The 16,627-nt window shown below is 46.7% G+C and overlaps 1 protein-coding gene across 6 annotated transcripts in view; it reads left to right on the plus strand.

Annotated features, from left to right (window-relative positions):
• FHL2 (four and a half LIM domains 2) overlaps positions 1–16,627 on the plus strand; it is a 63,780-nt gene that overhangs the window by 46,307 nt on the left and 846 nt on the right. For all 6 annotated transcript variants that reach the window (XM_063078426.1, XM_063078428.1, XM_063078427.1 and 3 more), the window contains 3 exons: positions 4,603–4,777; positions 11,066–11,235; positions 12,573–12,759. In XM_063078426.1, coding sequence (XP_062934496.1) covers positions 4,603–4,777; positions 11,066–11,235; positions 12,573–12,759 — 532 coding nt within the window. The remainder of the gene's footprint in view (positions 1–4,602; positions 4,778–11,065; positions 11,236–12,572; positions 12,760–16,627) is intronic.

The following is a 16,627-nucleotide window of genomic DNA, read 5'->3' on the forward strand; positions in this document are numbered from 1 at the left end:
GGGCAAGCAGGACGGCCCACATGCAAAGGTGTGCACCTGCCAGGTGGAAGTGGGGTCATCGAAGGCAGAAGGGCAATGGGAATGTTGCAGAAAACATAGCTTTTTAGCATTATGTTCAATTTGCTTATCTGTAAGATAAGAATAAAACCTGATTTCATAGGGTTATTGTATGGCTCAAATTTGGTGAGAATTAAGAAAAAGAATTTTAGATTTAAAAGGCCTGAAGAAATTAAAAGCACTGTACAAAAGTAGAGTGGTAGTGTTATTATAAGCATGAGAGCTTTAAGGTGACAGAAATTCTAATTGATACCACTACCTTTATGAGGAAACGTAATTTCAGCAAGTGACGCTTTGAGGCCACTGTTTTCATTATTAGCTATGATCTGAATAAAGGCCAGTGGCACGCATGTGTCACACTGTGTGGGTGGAGGGTGGGGTGAGGAGCCTGAGGGGAAGGGTAGCTGCGGAGGTGACATGGCTCCAGGCGGGGCCTGGGCGCAGCGGCTGGGAGGTGGCAGGTCAGTCGTTCCCAGAGGACATGGCCGCAGTGACCTCAGGAAGGCAGGGCCAGGAGGGTAGGGTCCCGGCTGAGCCTTTGGAAGGCCTGTGTCTGATAACATGTGGACAATACCCACATTTGCAGGGACAATTTCAAGTGTCAAATGTCTATGTCAACAGATGAGTCTTAAACCTCAGGTAACCATGGGACAAACGGATTTCTGCCGTGCCTTAGATCCCCGGGAACACCAGCTTTCCCGTGACTATTAGTCACACCAATGCAGTCCTTTCTCCATCTGGGCATTTGCTAACCAGGGCAGAGACTGTGTGACATCTGGTGCCTTTGCTCTCATGGTGCTGTCCTTGGAGTTTCCTCCCTCAGTATTTTTGAAGGTCAGCCCCAAGAGGCAAATTTTCTTGAACTTGTATTTCCTTTCCTTTTTCCTCTAATAACTGTGACCCTCAGTGTGTGGTGCCTGCTCCTGGGGAGGGTGGCCAACATGTGACATGAGACCATCATCCACCAAGAGTCCTCCCTTATCCCCACTCTGGGTTTCCCGTCTCAGCCAGGCAGTGACTCACTACTCATGGAAAACATTTTGCAGCCTTTTCACGAGAGCAGTCCTTTATGAGGTGACTTGTCTGCACGGAGGGAACCCAACTAACTTCTAAAAAAGTGTTTTTCACCTGCTATATAATAATCAAAACTTACTTTTTAACTTTTTAAGCTATGATAAAATACATGTAACAAAGTTTGCCATCTTAACCATTTTAAGTGTACGAGTCAGTAGTGAGTATATTCACATTGTCGTGCAACAGATCTCCAGAACTTTTTAATATTGCAAAACTGAAACTCTGTACCCATTAAACAATAATGCCCCATGCCCCCTACCCCAGCCCCTGGCAACCACCATTCTGCTTTCTGTCTCTACTCTATAAATTTGACCGCTCTACATTTGTCATATGAGTAAGACCGTGCTGTATTTGTCATTTTGTGTCTGGCTTATTTCACTTAGCATGATGTCCTTAAGGGCCACCCATGTTGCAGCATGTGCCAGAATTTCCTTCCTTTTTAAGGCTGAATAATATTCCATTGTATTTTGTTTATCCATTCATCACTAGGGTTTCTTCCACCTTTTGGCTTTTATGAATAATGCTGCTGTGAACATGGATGTACAAATATCTCTTTGAGACCCTGCTTTGAATTATTTTGGGTATATGCTCAAAAGTGGAATTGCTGGGTGATATGTAATTCTATTTTTAATGTTTTTAGAAGCTTCCATACTCTTTTCCATATATTTATTTTTAATGTATTTATTCTGCAGTCAGCATTATAACAGTGACAGCATGATTTAAAACTCCAACTCAAATTAGGCTGGGTTACTGTTCTTGGTGGATAGGACTTTACATGGTTTGTTCAACTTCCTTTATTCAAGGTCTAACAAAGACAATGCTGAATTGCGTTCATTTGGGTACAAAATACATTATTAAAACTTGTGAGAGTTTGGTTGTTTCTGAATTTTTTCAGTCGATATGCACAGATCTCATCAAGGGCACATTTTTTGAAAGCCAAGAGTAACGTGGGCCCTACCAGGATTTCGCCTGGTATGGTTCAATGCAGATAGCTTTTGAATCAGAAGGACCTGAGCCTGAGGCCTGGCTCAGCTACGGGCCAGCTGTGTGACGGGGCAAGTTACCGAGCTTCTCTGAGCTTCGGTAATAACATTTACCTCTCAGGGCTGTGCATGGCTGGAACTTACAACGTGGCCATGATTATCATCACTAGCATCCCAGATCTGTTTTTGAAGATGGGATGTATGTGTGGAAAGAGTCGAGGTCAGACCTAATCCTGAATGATACTGTGTCCTTGTGCAGATCATGGGCTCTGCAGTTTATAGTGAGCTCACATGTATGGACGTGAATTCACAGCAGCCTGTGCTTTATTTCATTTGTCAGAATAACCAATAAAGCACAGGTGATTTTCCTCCCAAATTTACGAAAATACTTAAAAAAAAAAAAAGGCAAAAGACAGGTTAGTTCTCTCTCACCCCCTCCGCCTTCTCCCGCACACCCCGCTCAGTCTAGGTTCCCAGGGCTGCAGAGGCCGGCGTTTCAGTGAGCTGTCCCCTGTGCCTCCAAGAGGCAGTGCCTTCCTTTGCGGGGCTCAGCTGAGCATCAGACACACACACACACACACGCACGCATGCACGCATGCACACACACACGCACACGCACACGAGCGCTCGTCCCGCTTCTCTCCTTGTCGCCTTGCGTCAGCCATAGTGGCCCTCCCAGATGAGCGGGACCAGCCCAGAGCACACCCCTCAACGTGAGCTCAGACATGCGACTGTGTTCAGTGTTTCAACATTTACATTTTAAAAATTCCTTGAGCTAAAACAAAATGTGCAGAGAGATCACCCAATCAAATACCTTCAGTTTGGTTTGAGGTTCCAGGAACACACACACGCGCGCGCGCACCCCCCACACCCACACCCACCCTCACACGCCCACACCCACCCTCACACGCCCGCACACCCGCGCACACGCGCGCACACGCGCGCACGCACCCACCCGCGCACGCGCACGCACACAGTGGTATTTCAGCAAATGAGAACTGTTTGTTCTAGTTTTGGTTCTGAATCTAGTTGGTGTTTTAGGACTTCCTAATTGAGTCTAAGGTACGTGTTCTCACCCCCTCCACTTGGCATAACTCCGGCTCTGACTTCGGTTTCGGTAACAGAGACATCTTGGCAGGATGTTCTCGATGGCCCTCTGTGTGAGCCCTTCCTATGCCGTGTCACAGTACCTAAGATCTGGAAGCTTCCCAGAAACCCCACGGTCGCCTAAAACCTGGTTTCTGCCTCATTAATCAACGAAACGGATGATGGCTTCAGGTCAGAGCTGGAATAAAGAAAGACGGCAATAGAAAAGTATCCTCTCTGAGGTAAAGCTGGATATAAACAGGTTGCTATTTTAATTCTGTGTTGGCATTCTGGCAGTGCCGTATGTCATTTTCTAAGGCAAACAGGGAAAGATCTCTTCTTCTTCCCCAGGCAACGGCAAGGGAAGCATGGAGCGACACAGTTTGCTCTCCTGGGTCCATTTCTCTTCTCGCCCTTCTCTAAAACGCAGGGACTCCGTCTGCTCAGTGCCCCTCTCGGCTGTGCCCCATCTGCTTCTCCTGCAGGCAGGGCCAGGGCAGCCTCCCCCACCCCACGTCCTCACACATCTGTCACCCCCAATCTGAGCATATCACTCTCCTGTTTAAAATCACTCAGCAGCTCCCCACTGCCTTTAGGATGAACTGCAGCTCCAGCCAGACGCACAAGGGGGCCATCTGTGCTGGTCCAGCCTGAGCCGAGCTCTCCCAGCCCACCGCGGCCTGGCCTGTCCCTCCTGCCTGGCACACAGCTCGGCCAAGCGGGCCACCCACAACTGTCTGCGTTCATGCTCTTTCTCTGCCTGACATTCCCTCCTCTCCTCTTCGCTCCCCCGTACCCCCACCCTCCCGCCTGGCTCATGGCCATCCATTGGGTGTCCATGCTGAGCTGGCAGCACCTACACGAGAAGTCTCTCCTGATCCCCTTCCCACCAGCTAAACCAGGACACTGTCCTCAGGGCTCTTCTCTAAAGGTCCTGACCCCCAGGGCTCCTCTGCTGTGCCCAGGACCACACTCCTCCTGCTGCTATGGTGGTGGAGCTGAACTCCCTCAGCCAAAGACTCCTGCAGTCTGTTGTCACCCCCTCCCCGGGTGTGGTGGGAGAAGCATGGGCCCATGTTCGTGGTTTCTGTCTCTCTTTCTTATAGGCAGTATGCAAGGGAAATTCATTTGCTTTTCAACAGCACCTCTCTCTTTCTTTTTCTCTCTGTCACACACACGTGCACACACACATCTGACCTGGTGCTCTAAAATGCAGTCAGAGAAGGGCAGCAGCCATGTTGACTTCGGTGATGAGGCAGGCACGAGTGTGAATGCTCTATGCCTTGCCTACCCTTGTCCTCGTTTGCCCTGTGGCATTACTCCATGTCCTGTGCTGCAGGTCACGCGGGGGGCACTCCATCCCCTGTCCCACCTCTGACTGTCTTGTGTGGTGGCCCCACAGGACTTGTCCTACAAGGACCGGCACTGGCACGAGGCCTGCTTCCACTGCTCGCAGTGCAAGAGCTCGCTGGTGGACAGACCGTTTGCTGCCAAGGAGGACCAGCTGCTCTGTACGGACTGCTATTCCCACGAGTACTCGTCCAAGTGCCAGGAATGCAAGAAGACCATCATGCCAGGTCAGGACATGCTCCTTTCTCCCCCGCGACACCGAGCCAGTCTAGCTTCAGGCCTTGGTATGAGAGTTCCCCTGTCCTGCTGTCCACATTGACCTGGTTCCAGACATCTCGGGTTGGCTCCCCAGTTCTGTCCCTTGAACTACAGGGAAGTATTTAGAGCAGGTAGGCAACAGGGACGTGGCAGGTGAGACCACTGGGAGGAATGGCGTCTTCGTGCAGTGCACGGGTGGCCTTTCCACCAGCACATGTGCTTCCGCACTCCTTCCCTTCCACCTGCTGAACGTGTGCCCACACCCTTATTCCAGCAAGCCTGCCTCATGCCCTGGGTGCCCTGCCGTGGGCTACGGTGGGACCTTCGTAGGCTGTGAGCCATAGCTAGGCCTCTGCCCTTGCAGAGTTGACGTTCTAGACAGACAGACAGCAAAGAGGGCAGAACCACCACTGGCCACATGCTAAGGATGGTAATAAGGCACCTCATTTGTGGATGGGGAAGTACGGGACTGTGTCCCTCATTTATGTGTGTGTGTGTGGGAGGGGTGTTTTGTTTTTATGTGGGATAGAGGAATCTTTCATTTTAAAAAAGAGTGAACAAAAATATATGGAATTTTAAAATACAGAATTAAAAAAATAAATCCTGTTAGTCACATCTAGAAGTGAGGGTTAAAGGAGTGTAAGTCCAAGAAGAGCCTAAGGTTTTGACCCTGGATGACGGAGACAAAGGCACTGGCATCAGTGGTGGCTGGCGCAGAGGCCACGTACGATCAGCCATGTCCTTTGCGTGACCAATGAAAGGATGGCTGGAGGGTAGAGTTGCCAGGTTTAGCAAACAGAAACGTAGAACACCCAGTTAGATCTGGATTTCAGGTAATGTTTTAGTATGCATCCCATTTGGGATTGTTGAGTCTGGCCTCTCTACTAGAGAGCACAGGAAGCCAGGAGAGAACCGCTCTCCGTCCCGATGAGAGGCGAGGCCCCTCACAGAAGGCAGGACAGGACGCAGCAGTCCAAAGATGGCTTGAATGCAGTGAAGTGGGGCAGAGACTGGTGGAGGACACAGACTTCTGCAAGTAGGAAAACGTGACTTGAAACTAGGGCACATGGGCTTTCAGACCTCCCGTTTGGAGGGCACTGACAGAGAAACTGTAAAGTCAGGCGCGGGTCGGTAGGAGGGGGCACAGGCGCGACTCCGGGCGATGGCTAGTCCAGGGGCTCTCTAGCTATTGATCAGCTTGAGCCATCTGAGCGGTACGTGCCTCAAACTGCTTGGGGAGGTATCCGTCCTCAAAACAAAACCTTCTTTAGTACTGGGTAAGCATCCTTTAATTCTAGGAAGGTTTAGAATTAAGGGCAGACATATTAAGACCATTTAACCCACAGTAATAAAATTATATTAAATGTGATAAAGTATGTGTGAAGTTTAACGAAACCTCTTAAACAGTAAATTAACCTTTTGATTCTGATTTTAAAGTATGCTATTTTAAAGTGATTTTGGCTTGTGATTTCAAATTGAAATTTTCTTATAAACTATTTTCACATTTAAGATATTTCATGATTCATTGTATCTGTACATTTAATTTATGTCAACAACTACTTAAGAACTTGAGGTTTGCTAGTTGAAGTCCTTAGAAGGGGTATCATATAAATTTAAAATGTAGTTTCAAAGGAGTTCAGTTTGCTACATTGACAGATAGAACCAAACACACACAAAGTTCCCTTGAAAGTGATTTTTTAAATTCATTATATTAATAAATGCAATTATAAGACATGTAAGAAGATTAAGTTGAGGATTTTGAGTTTGTAGCTTCAATAGATTGAGTGCCAATTTTTTTTATTATTTATTTATTTATTTTTTGGTGGCTGGCTGGTACAGGGATGGAACCCTGGACCTCGGTGCTATCAGGACCACACTCTAACTAAGCCAGCCAGCCCACCCCTGAATATTAATTTTTAAAACCAATGTGGACTGAGTGGCTGGATTCCTGTTGACACGTGAAGAGAGTTAAGGCTCAGGAGATAAACGCAAGAGTCAAACTCTGTCTCTGTAGGGGAAGATTCTGCCAAGTGACAGAGTTTTCTGTTTTATTTTTGGTTTGTTTTGTTTTCGGCAGTGAAGAGATACTGAAGCATTTTGAGCAAGAGACTGACACAGGGGAAGTATTTGGGGAATATATTGGATAAGAAGTAGTATTTTTTAAAAAGGCCAGGGGATAATTAGGCCCTCAGTAAGACGGTTTCTTATTGCTACTACGTTTCTCCGGTCAATACAACTTGCAAATAACTGGGCATACTGTGACCGGGAACAGAAATGCCAGACTGGGCACCACAGCTGGCCGGGGTGACCCATGTGCAGAGACGCAGCGGTAGGACCCACGACATCGAGAAATGTGCAAAATCCTCACTAGTGTTCGTGCGACTCACAGCAACTTCTTGAAATCCTCCTTCCTGTCTCCACAGCGCAGCTCCACGTGCTGCCACAGCCGAAGTCCCGGGCCGTGCTAGGGGTCTTGGGGGTGGAGGTGGGATGCAGACCCAGTCTCTGCAGAGGGGGCCCAAAAGGGAGCTGACCGTTCATTTACTGAGAATGGACTTGCAGGTGGTAAGGACGGCCGCCCCCCTCAGAGGCACCTTTAGTGAGAATGCAGTTAAATCTTACATCACCAAATTGTAAAAGCATTCACAATTTTAAGATTAATTAACCTTAAGAGACACCTCAGAAATTTGTCTGACGGTGATTCTTTGAAATTATTTTGAAATCTCAGTCCAGGGCCTGCATAAGACTTTAATCTTTAGCACCCACCACGGTCTAAGAAATAAACTATTTCCTGGAACTTTGAATTTTCCACCTGTGTTAGGTTCTTCAGAGAAACAATCAACAGGAGGGGTGTGTGTGTGTGTGTGTGTGTGTGTGTGTGTGTGTGTGTGTGTGTGTGTGTGTGTGTGTGTGTGTGTGTGTGTGTGTGTGTGTGTGTGTGTGTGTGTGTGTGTGTGTAGAGAGAGGTTTATTTGAATCTCAGGTAGGAGTTGTGTGTGTGTGTGTGTGTGTGTGTGTGTGTGTGTGTGTGTGTGTGTGTGTGTGTGTAGAGAGAGGTTTATTTGAATCTCAGGTAGGAGTTGACACTGCAGCGCCCAGTGGTAGCATCTGAATTGCATGGGCAGCAGGCAGGAAACCAGGCAGTGTTCTCTGTCATAGCCTTGAGAAGAATACCTTCTCCTTGGGTAAACCTTAGTCTTTGCTCCTAAGGCCTTCAGCTGTTATGGGGGCGATCTGCTTTACTCAAAGTCTACTGCTTGTAATGCTAATCACATCTAAAACAACAACAGCATCTAGACTGGTTTTCGGCCAAACAACTGGGTACCATAGCCTAGCCAAGGTGACACATAAAATAACCATCATACTTTCCGTTTCTCATGGTGTTCACTGAGGACAGAAAAAAAATCCGTGATCAGATGACAAATAAAAATTGAACACTTCAGCTCTTCTGAGGTAAACTGTACTGAATATTTGAGAATTAACTGGTCCTTAGCCTCTTCTATTAAGGAATAAGAAAAGCTGGGATGCAAAGTTCTAGATTTCAGGCTCCAAGGTAGGAAATGTTGTATAGACATAATAACAGAGCCACAATTGCCATCTGCTGAGCAGACACAATGTGCTGGGCACTCTGCTGCTTTACACAATTCAATTTAATCTTCACAATGTCCCCTGGGTTGGGTGGCTTTATCCCCATTTTACAGATGCCTCTGCCAGAAGAAATGGACTGGGCATCAAAGGCAGGGCGTCTAGAAGAATCCCAGGGTGTGCAAAAAAGAAAAAAAAGTAAAAACTAAATAATAACGCTTGCTTTGGTTTGATTTTTAAAAGAGCTACAACCAGTAGTGGTAAGAGCATCAGTGTCGCTTCTGTGGCGGATTTAGGTTTATAGGACAAGAGGCATGTCCCAAGTGAAAACCTCACCCACCGGCCCCTCACCCCCACAAGCGCATTTCTCGATGACTAGTCAGGAAACTAGAATCGCATCAGAAACCCCAGGGCTGGACTCGCCAGTTCTTGTCAATCAAATGCTGAGCCCTCACGGGCAGAAGTTTCTCGCAGATGCACCACAGACTCCCAGCAGGCTCAGGGAGGGACGCTTGCTGCGATCCTGCACAGTGTCTGGTTCCTCACTTGCCTGTATGAATCGATCGAGACCCCCCTTCCTCAGGATTGTGCCTCCGGTCTTTGGGACGCTGTTCTCAGCGCCCGGTTCTGCTCGGAAGGCGCTCTCCTGCCACCTGCTGGCCATGGTGCAGAACAACTACACAGGCCTGCGGCCAGGGCAACCCGCTCCGCCTCAGGGGTGCGCGCCCCTCCCTGGGCTCCAGGTGCGCGTGCATTCCCTGCAGGTGCAGCTCCCCGTGCACTGGTGTTGCCATAAGACTGAATACAGAACACGCCAGGAATGCACTGCGTGGTCTTGCTTGAGGTCTTTAGTGAGAGTCATAATTGCCCAGTATTCTTTGGTTTCTGGGCTGCTTGATCAGAGTGAAGGTCAGAGATTTAAAAAGCAAGTGATAAAGGTATACTTGGGAATAGAAACCCCTGGAGGCCCAAGAAAATCATTCTAAAATGTACATCAAGTCCTTCCATCATTTTTACCTGAATTCCAATTACTTAGTGTAATTTTTGTTTCAAGATTGATCACCCCCCAACTGAATTCCATAGATGTATATCATCATCCCCAATTCCCTTTCATGCTGCCCCGCCCACACCCTGCAAATTTTATATAATCTGTGGAAGGTGGAGCCCGAATGCTTGGCCTTGGAAGTACAGGAAGCTAAGAAAGTGACCTCAAAATGATAGCTAACAAAATAATCAACTAAGAAATCTCAGCACATTCCTAATTCCTTGAGACACAAACATCTCCTGACAACCTTCCAACCAGCTAAAATGCAATTTGCACGCTATTATTTTTGGACTTAGAGCTCAAGACTAGTTTGTAGATTCCGGTATGCTCCTGTGTCGTCTCAGCATGCCTCCACCTATTCCCTGACCCTGGGTGGAAGTCTGACAGATGTGCCCCTCCTGCCACAGTTCCCATCCTCTAAGTGACCCCAGGTGTTGGCAAAAGTTTTCTGTCAAAAACCAGATAAATATTTTGGGCTTTTCAGACCACTATCACAACTACTCAATGACTACAACTACCCAACTATTCCACATAACTGTACGCAACTACACAGCTACACAACTCTTCTGCCATTGCAGCATGAAAGCAGTCGTAGACAGTGGACGTAAATGAATGGGTGTGGCCACCTTCCAGTGAGGTGGACAAACAGGCAGCAGTCTAGACATGGCCGTGGGCCTTACCAGGAAACTGGCTCCTGAACTGGCCCATGTATTTGGAACACTTTTCTATTTCTTAAGCCATTATATTCCTCTTCCCCAAATCTTTCTTTACTATTGCTTTATACAAAGTGTGCTTGCATTCAACTCTGTCTTGAATCATCTCTTTTCTATAAATATACTTTTTTTTTTGGTAAAATATGGGAAAAAATCAGGCAACAAATACTGGGCATCTGCTGTGAAGCAAGCTTGGTGGTGGCGACGAGGGGAGCCAAAAAGTGTTTCAGTTCTCTAGGACTTCTCTATTTACTTGGAGAAACGATAGAGACCTATCAAATGATAATAGTAACTCAGAAGAAAATGAGATGGCACAAGGTAAGGTCAGAAAATTATTAAATGGGATGCACAAGCAATACTTGGAGATTTTAATTATAGCACTTAGCACAGCGTGTAGACAACTAAGATACATCTCAGCTTGGTGCACACGGTCAGATGCTAAAGTGTTGTAGGGGCTCTTCACGGAACCGGGCTCGAGGTCCAGGGGCATTCACACCCCAGCAATCTCCGTCCCACTGTGAGCCAGAGGGGTGTTTACTCGTTGGTGTGAGCGGGAGGATGTCATCCCTCTGTTCCAAAGTCCATGCTCCGTAGGGGTTAGTCTGAGCTATGCCACAATTCTCTTTATATTTTGCAACGCCGAGAAAGACATTTTTTTCACTTAACATTCCTGACCATCATATGAAATAAATATTAAGTACCTACTGTGTACACGTACCATTCTAGGAGCTGGGGTGTATTGCAATGAACCAAAAGACAAAGTCCCTGCCCTCCACAACACAGGGATTGTCCCCATTAGAAGCGAGCCTTCAAGAGCTGATGGGAGCTGCCCTGGAGGCTGGTCTGGAGGCAGGCTGCTGGGTCTCCGAGCCAGTCTTGCACTAATCCGCTCTTTTCTTCTGCTCTGATGGCAGGTACTCGCAAGATGGAGTACAAGGGCAGCAGCTGGCATGAGACCTGCTTCATCTGCCACCGCTGCCAGCAGCCAATTGGAACCAAGAGTTTCATCCCCAAAGACAACCAGAATTTCTGTGTGCCTTGCTATGAGAAACAACATGCCCTGCAGTGTGTGCAGTGCAAAAAGGTACGTTGGATTCTCCCCAGCCTTGCCCCTTCTTGCTGGTTTGCCTCCACAGTCCCATCTGTCGGTTCTCCCTTTCCTAAAGGAAGGACACCTGTGACCCTTGACCAGCGTGAGAGCTGTGTCTGTCCTGCCTCACATTCATAATTCTGGTGTGCTCTGTGCCTTTTATCCATTGGATCTGTGTTGCGGTCCTTCTTTCAAAGATGTGAACGCTGTTGTGCTCTGTGATAAAAATCCTTTAGCCCTGCCTTCTTCTAGAACATTCCCAAATATTTTCTCATGTTTATGACTTGATGTTAGGAGGGAAGCAGAACTCACTATTCCAAAGCTGTCTTTGTTAAGCTGCTCCCTTGAAATAAACAAGAAACCAAGTGCTAGAGAGAGAGAAGCAGAGAGAGAGAGAAGGGGAGGCGGGATGTCAGAAGAAAAGGCAAGGAGAGAAGGCCTGCCTCGTGGACAGACCGTTTCTTGAACTTGTCCGTTCAATTTTGTCATGGCTGTTAGGTTAGAGAAAGAAAAGGAGCCACATGCCTGCAGGAAGCCATCTCACTCCCACCTGCCCTGTCCCCTTATTCTTATACATACGTGACTTCATTTGTGTCATAGCCTCTAGGTCTCAGCACTCTTAGCATTTGTGCCACCTTGGCCCCGGGCAGCACCAGTGGTAGAACTTGGTGCAGACCCAGTTTGGCTGCCGCTGGACTTCCCTGTTCCATCGTTAGGACCTCTGCCCTTGCCTTTGGTCCATGGAGGAATGTCCCCAAAACTGCTGCCTGTGCCTGGTTACCCAGGGCCAAAATGTCCCCTGTTGCCTGTCCCAGAGTCCAGCAGAGTCCAGCCTTTCTCTCCTGTCTCCTCTTGCATGTCCATTTTCCCCCCTGCTGTGTGCTCCTTTAGCCTCATCCCTCACATTTTGTGCCTGAGGAAACCGAGGTGCAGAGGTCTCTCACCATGACTTGCCCCCAGCTGCAGGGCCAGTAAGGATTATGGTTAGGATTTGAACCCGAGTCTCCGAGTAATCCCCAACTGCCCTGCTGCCCTGCTAGGGAGGCAGTGTCGCCCTGCTGACACCTGCTCCTTAGATTCTCCAGCATCCCTGTGAAGGGTGGAGGGCAGACACCCAAGGGCCAGTTTCACTAACGGGCTACGGCACTGGAGTGAAAGTGTGTGGAGGGGAAACGAAGGGATGACCATGAAGTTTGCAGTTTCATGGTGACTTTTGACAAACTGGACGTTTTCTGGATAAGGATCTTGTGTTGCCCAGTGGCGACAGCCGAGACTGAGGACGTCTGCAAAGAGCAGACGCCACTCTAACTGTGCCCACTTGGCTCCTGCAGCCCATCACCACGGGAGGGGTCACTTACCGGGAGCAGCCGTGGCACAAGGAGTGCTTTGTGTGTACCGCCTGCAAGAAGCAGCTGTCCGGCCAGCGCTTCACAGCTCGGGATGAGTTCGCCTACTGCCTGAGCTGCTTCTGTGACTTGTATGCCAAGAAGTGTGCTGGCTGCACCAACCCCATCAGCGGTGAGTTTCCCAGGAACCGCCACTTCCGGTGCACGTTTGCTCTCCTTTGCAGAGCAATTTGAAGGTTGAACAAGGCCTAGCATTTTAGCCTGTGACTGATACATCCACTTGAGTGCTGCACACAGCAGACTTTTCTCCCTGAATGCTTTCCTCTACTTAGTGGACTGTGTGCACATCAGCAGGTAACTGACTCCTTCCCCTCTTGCTCACAGATCACTGAAAACCACATGGCCTGTTCTCAGGATTATTGTTTCTGCTTTGGATTGGATTATCTCCAAAACTGCAGCCTGAGTCAGTGACAACCATATAAGCATTTATAAAAGCATTTTATAAATAAAAACCGGCAGTTTCAGGCTTAGCAGCTGTGCTGTGTTCTTAGAAGTGCTCCATGGCATCGTAGTGAGACTTTTCTACCACAAGACTGTAGCTATAGGAAGATAGAGGGCATGTTCTAAATACTTTTTTTCATATCATATCCCCCAAAGAGTTTGGCAAAGTAAAAGCCCAAAATCTGGTTGGCTGGCAGAGTAGGCACTGTACTAAACTATTAAATATGTCAAAGAAGTCAGTGTGAAGAACAGATAGCTTTGGACTAAAGTCCTTTATCAGCACCGCACTCTCCCGAGTGAGCCACGGGCCGGCCCATTTGGACTAAAGTCCTTTAAGTGTTTAGTCACAAATCAGTGACTGGGTGGGGAGAGAAAAGTGTGAGTATTCTATAGTGTCACAGGAAAAGTTTCGTGATGTGGGATTTCCAACCCTGTTACATTCCGTTATCCGTTCATCCCTATCAGAGGAAGTGACAGACACACGGAACACAAAGTGACCTGGCCAATGGCCCTCCTATGTGGTTTTGCAATGTAATGACACAAACACATTTATATACCCTCTGCGTGCTTTGTCCTGGACTTCCTTTTTCCTCAGTTCTAGAAGCAAGTTCACCTAACTCAGCTAACTCACCTTCCCAGGTCACTGAAACAATCCTCTTCTGTATAATCCAGAGCTCATTACATTTCTATGTGGAATTAAAACATAAAGGAAAAATCATAGCATTTATATTTTCCTATGTTAAGGTAACTGATTCCAGCCATTTATATACCAGATTTCGCCTGGGATCATTTAGGGAGAGAAATGCAATCTTTTGACCTAATGTATCCATCTTTAATGCTGTTTTCACAATAACTTCTGTTGAGGTAGATGTTTATAAAATTAAGCTATATTTATAATGTGATATAATCTACAAAAAAGCACTTTTAAATGTAAAAATATTAGATATAGATGTTAATTATAGTTATCATTATAGCACTGGGGGGAAAAACACTAGGAAAAACAGAATAAAAACATTTCCTCTAAAACAAGAGATTTAATTCTCTGAAAAGAAAGACTAGTGTTTAGGAACGTATGGGGAACTCTAAAATTGCAGCTAAAATGTACTTTTAGTCAAATTTCCAAACAATTGTGCAAGATTGAGAGTTTAGATTAAGTTTCTAGCAGATACTTAGTTTTCCTCTAACAAACTTTCAGCTATTTTTGTAAATAAATTGAAAGTTATATTTTCCAACTTTTTACGTGCTGTGATGTTTAACTCACGTATAAGTATAGTTGATCCTTGTTATTCACAGAGTCTGAGTCTGAAAATTCGCCCACTCACTGACATTGACTGGTAGCCCCGGCTCCACACTTGCAGTGCTTCCACAGACACGCCAGAGCGGTGCCCAGCGTGAGTCACCCACGTGCACGTTCCCTGCTGAGGCGGGACAAGGCGACCTCTGCCTTCCTGTTTCAGCTCTCATGCTGTGAATAAAGTGTCCTTTTCGGTCTCTTTAGTGAGACGTTTTTTGCATTTTTATGATTTTTTTGTTGGCAATTCCGCTGCTTAAAATGACCTCCAGCAAAATTCTGTCTCATGTCCCTAAGCACAAGAAGGCTGTTATGTGCCTTTAAGAGAAAAAGAAAAGACATGTTAGATGAACTTCAGTCAAGTGTGAGTCATGGTGCTGCTGGCCATAAGCTCAAGATTAATGGATCAACAATATGTATTAAGCAAGGTATCTTTAAAGAGAAACACACACAAGCTAAAGCAACATTTTGTATTGATTGGTTGATGAAAATGTTGTGACCGGAGTAACCTAACCCTGTATTTCTCTTAGAGGCAATACTTCGGTATTTGCAAATTCAGAGTTCACAGAGACATTTTGCAACATAACTATTGCAAACCACCACAATTGACTGTACACACCTCTCCCCATTAGGAAGGTTTGTCCCCCTTGGGCTGCCTTTGGCTCTCATTTCTGTCACTTGCCCCATTTGCTGGCATTTTAGGGCAACAGTGGAGCTTCTAAAAGACTGAGACATCTGCCCTGCATGGCTCCTGTCACTAACATCCTTCTCTATCCCCCACTAGTGCTCCCCTTACCCCCAACTCTACAATGTGGTAGAACTTAGCAGAGGTGACAGAAAGGAGAAACATGGAATGATAGAAGTGCCAGGGCATCCTAGCAGCTTTTTCTGGGCTTTGCAGATAATTCAGAATGGTCAATACGCTGAGAAGAAAACCCCCCACCCTCCAACCCTTCCATAGCCCCTACCCTTACATTGAGTTAAACTATCACCTAAACCACTGGTTTTAAAATTTGCCTGCACATTGGTAACACCTGGGTCATGATTTCATTGATAGGAGCTGTGACCTGGGAGTTGTAATTTTTATAAGTTCCTGGATGATTCAGATATGCAAAGGTCAGAACCACTGGCCAGAGTCACCGGTTGGGTTGTGCTGCAGGGCTAGGGCATGGGCTGTGTGATCTGTAGGTCTTTTAGAGACCTTATGAGTCTAGGATTAATAAAGGCAACCAATATTCTGGTAACATTGGTTATTCAGTGTAACTCTTTTTCTTGAAGCTCTTTTTAGGAAAAGAGATTTGAAAAGCTTTGCTATACCTACTCCATCAGTAGCAGAACTAGTGTATTAGGAAGGGCATAGGAACCTGCATTCCAAGACCACGGTCCAAGTTGCCACTCTGTGACTAACTTGCTGAGGAGGATGAAGTCTAAGGTCTCCCCCGTGCAAAAGGATGTAATGCCCAACGTCAGCCTTGACAATTAAGTTACGGTAGGATCTGGTGAATTATAGATTCCTTATGTAAGTGTGAGTTCTTAGAAATGGGGTAGTCAGTGGTGGTTGCTTGGTTTTTGTTAGAATTGATAGAACCATTATTTCTGAAAGGACTCTTTGTAATTGTAATTCATGATCCAAATTTCACTAGAATCAATTACAGCTCAGAGACAGGCCCATGTCTTGGATTCTGTTTGATTTCAGAGTGGTCAACTGTAGTACACACCAACTATATTGTCATCAGTGACCAAGGTACCTTACCCATTTGACAGGGACCAGTCACCAAACACTAGTCAAACCATCAAATGGAAATGAATTGCTACTTCTCTTGTTTAAAAATATGATGGCTTTGTCTGCTGCCGACATGTTTTCATAATCTGCTCCCACCAGTCCTCTCCTGCCTCACTCAGCCTCTCCCTCCACCAGCTCTTCCTCCTGAGTCCGTGCCTCTGGAAACTGTCTCAAGACCCTCCCTCCGCAAGGAGGTCCATTTCCTGCTTCCCCTCCCACGCACCACTTTGCTGAGGCCTTTCCTGGCCACCCCAGACAGAACCGACCTTTTCCTCTTCCGCACTCCCTTTAGCACCTCATTCATTAAATCAAAGTATTTCAGCACCTGACCCATGGCACCCAGTGAAGGCATAAAAGAAACCTACTCCCTGTTCTCACAGTTTCATTTTGTGGGAAAACACAATCAACAAGTAAACAAATACACACTGTAGGCACTTTTTAGAGCATTTATCACATCATTTGGAG

The sequence above is a fragment of the Cynocephalus volans genome, chromosome 14 (assembly GCF_027409185.1).
Source record: "Cynocephalus volans isolate mCynVol1 chromosome 14, mCynVol1.pri, whole genome shotgun sequence".
In the NCBI taxonomy this organism is placed as follows: domain Eukaryota; kingdom Metazoa; phylum Chordata; class Mammalia; order Dermoptera; family Cynocephalidae; genus Cynocephalus; species Cynocephalus volans.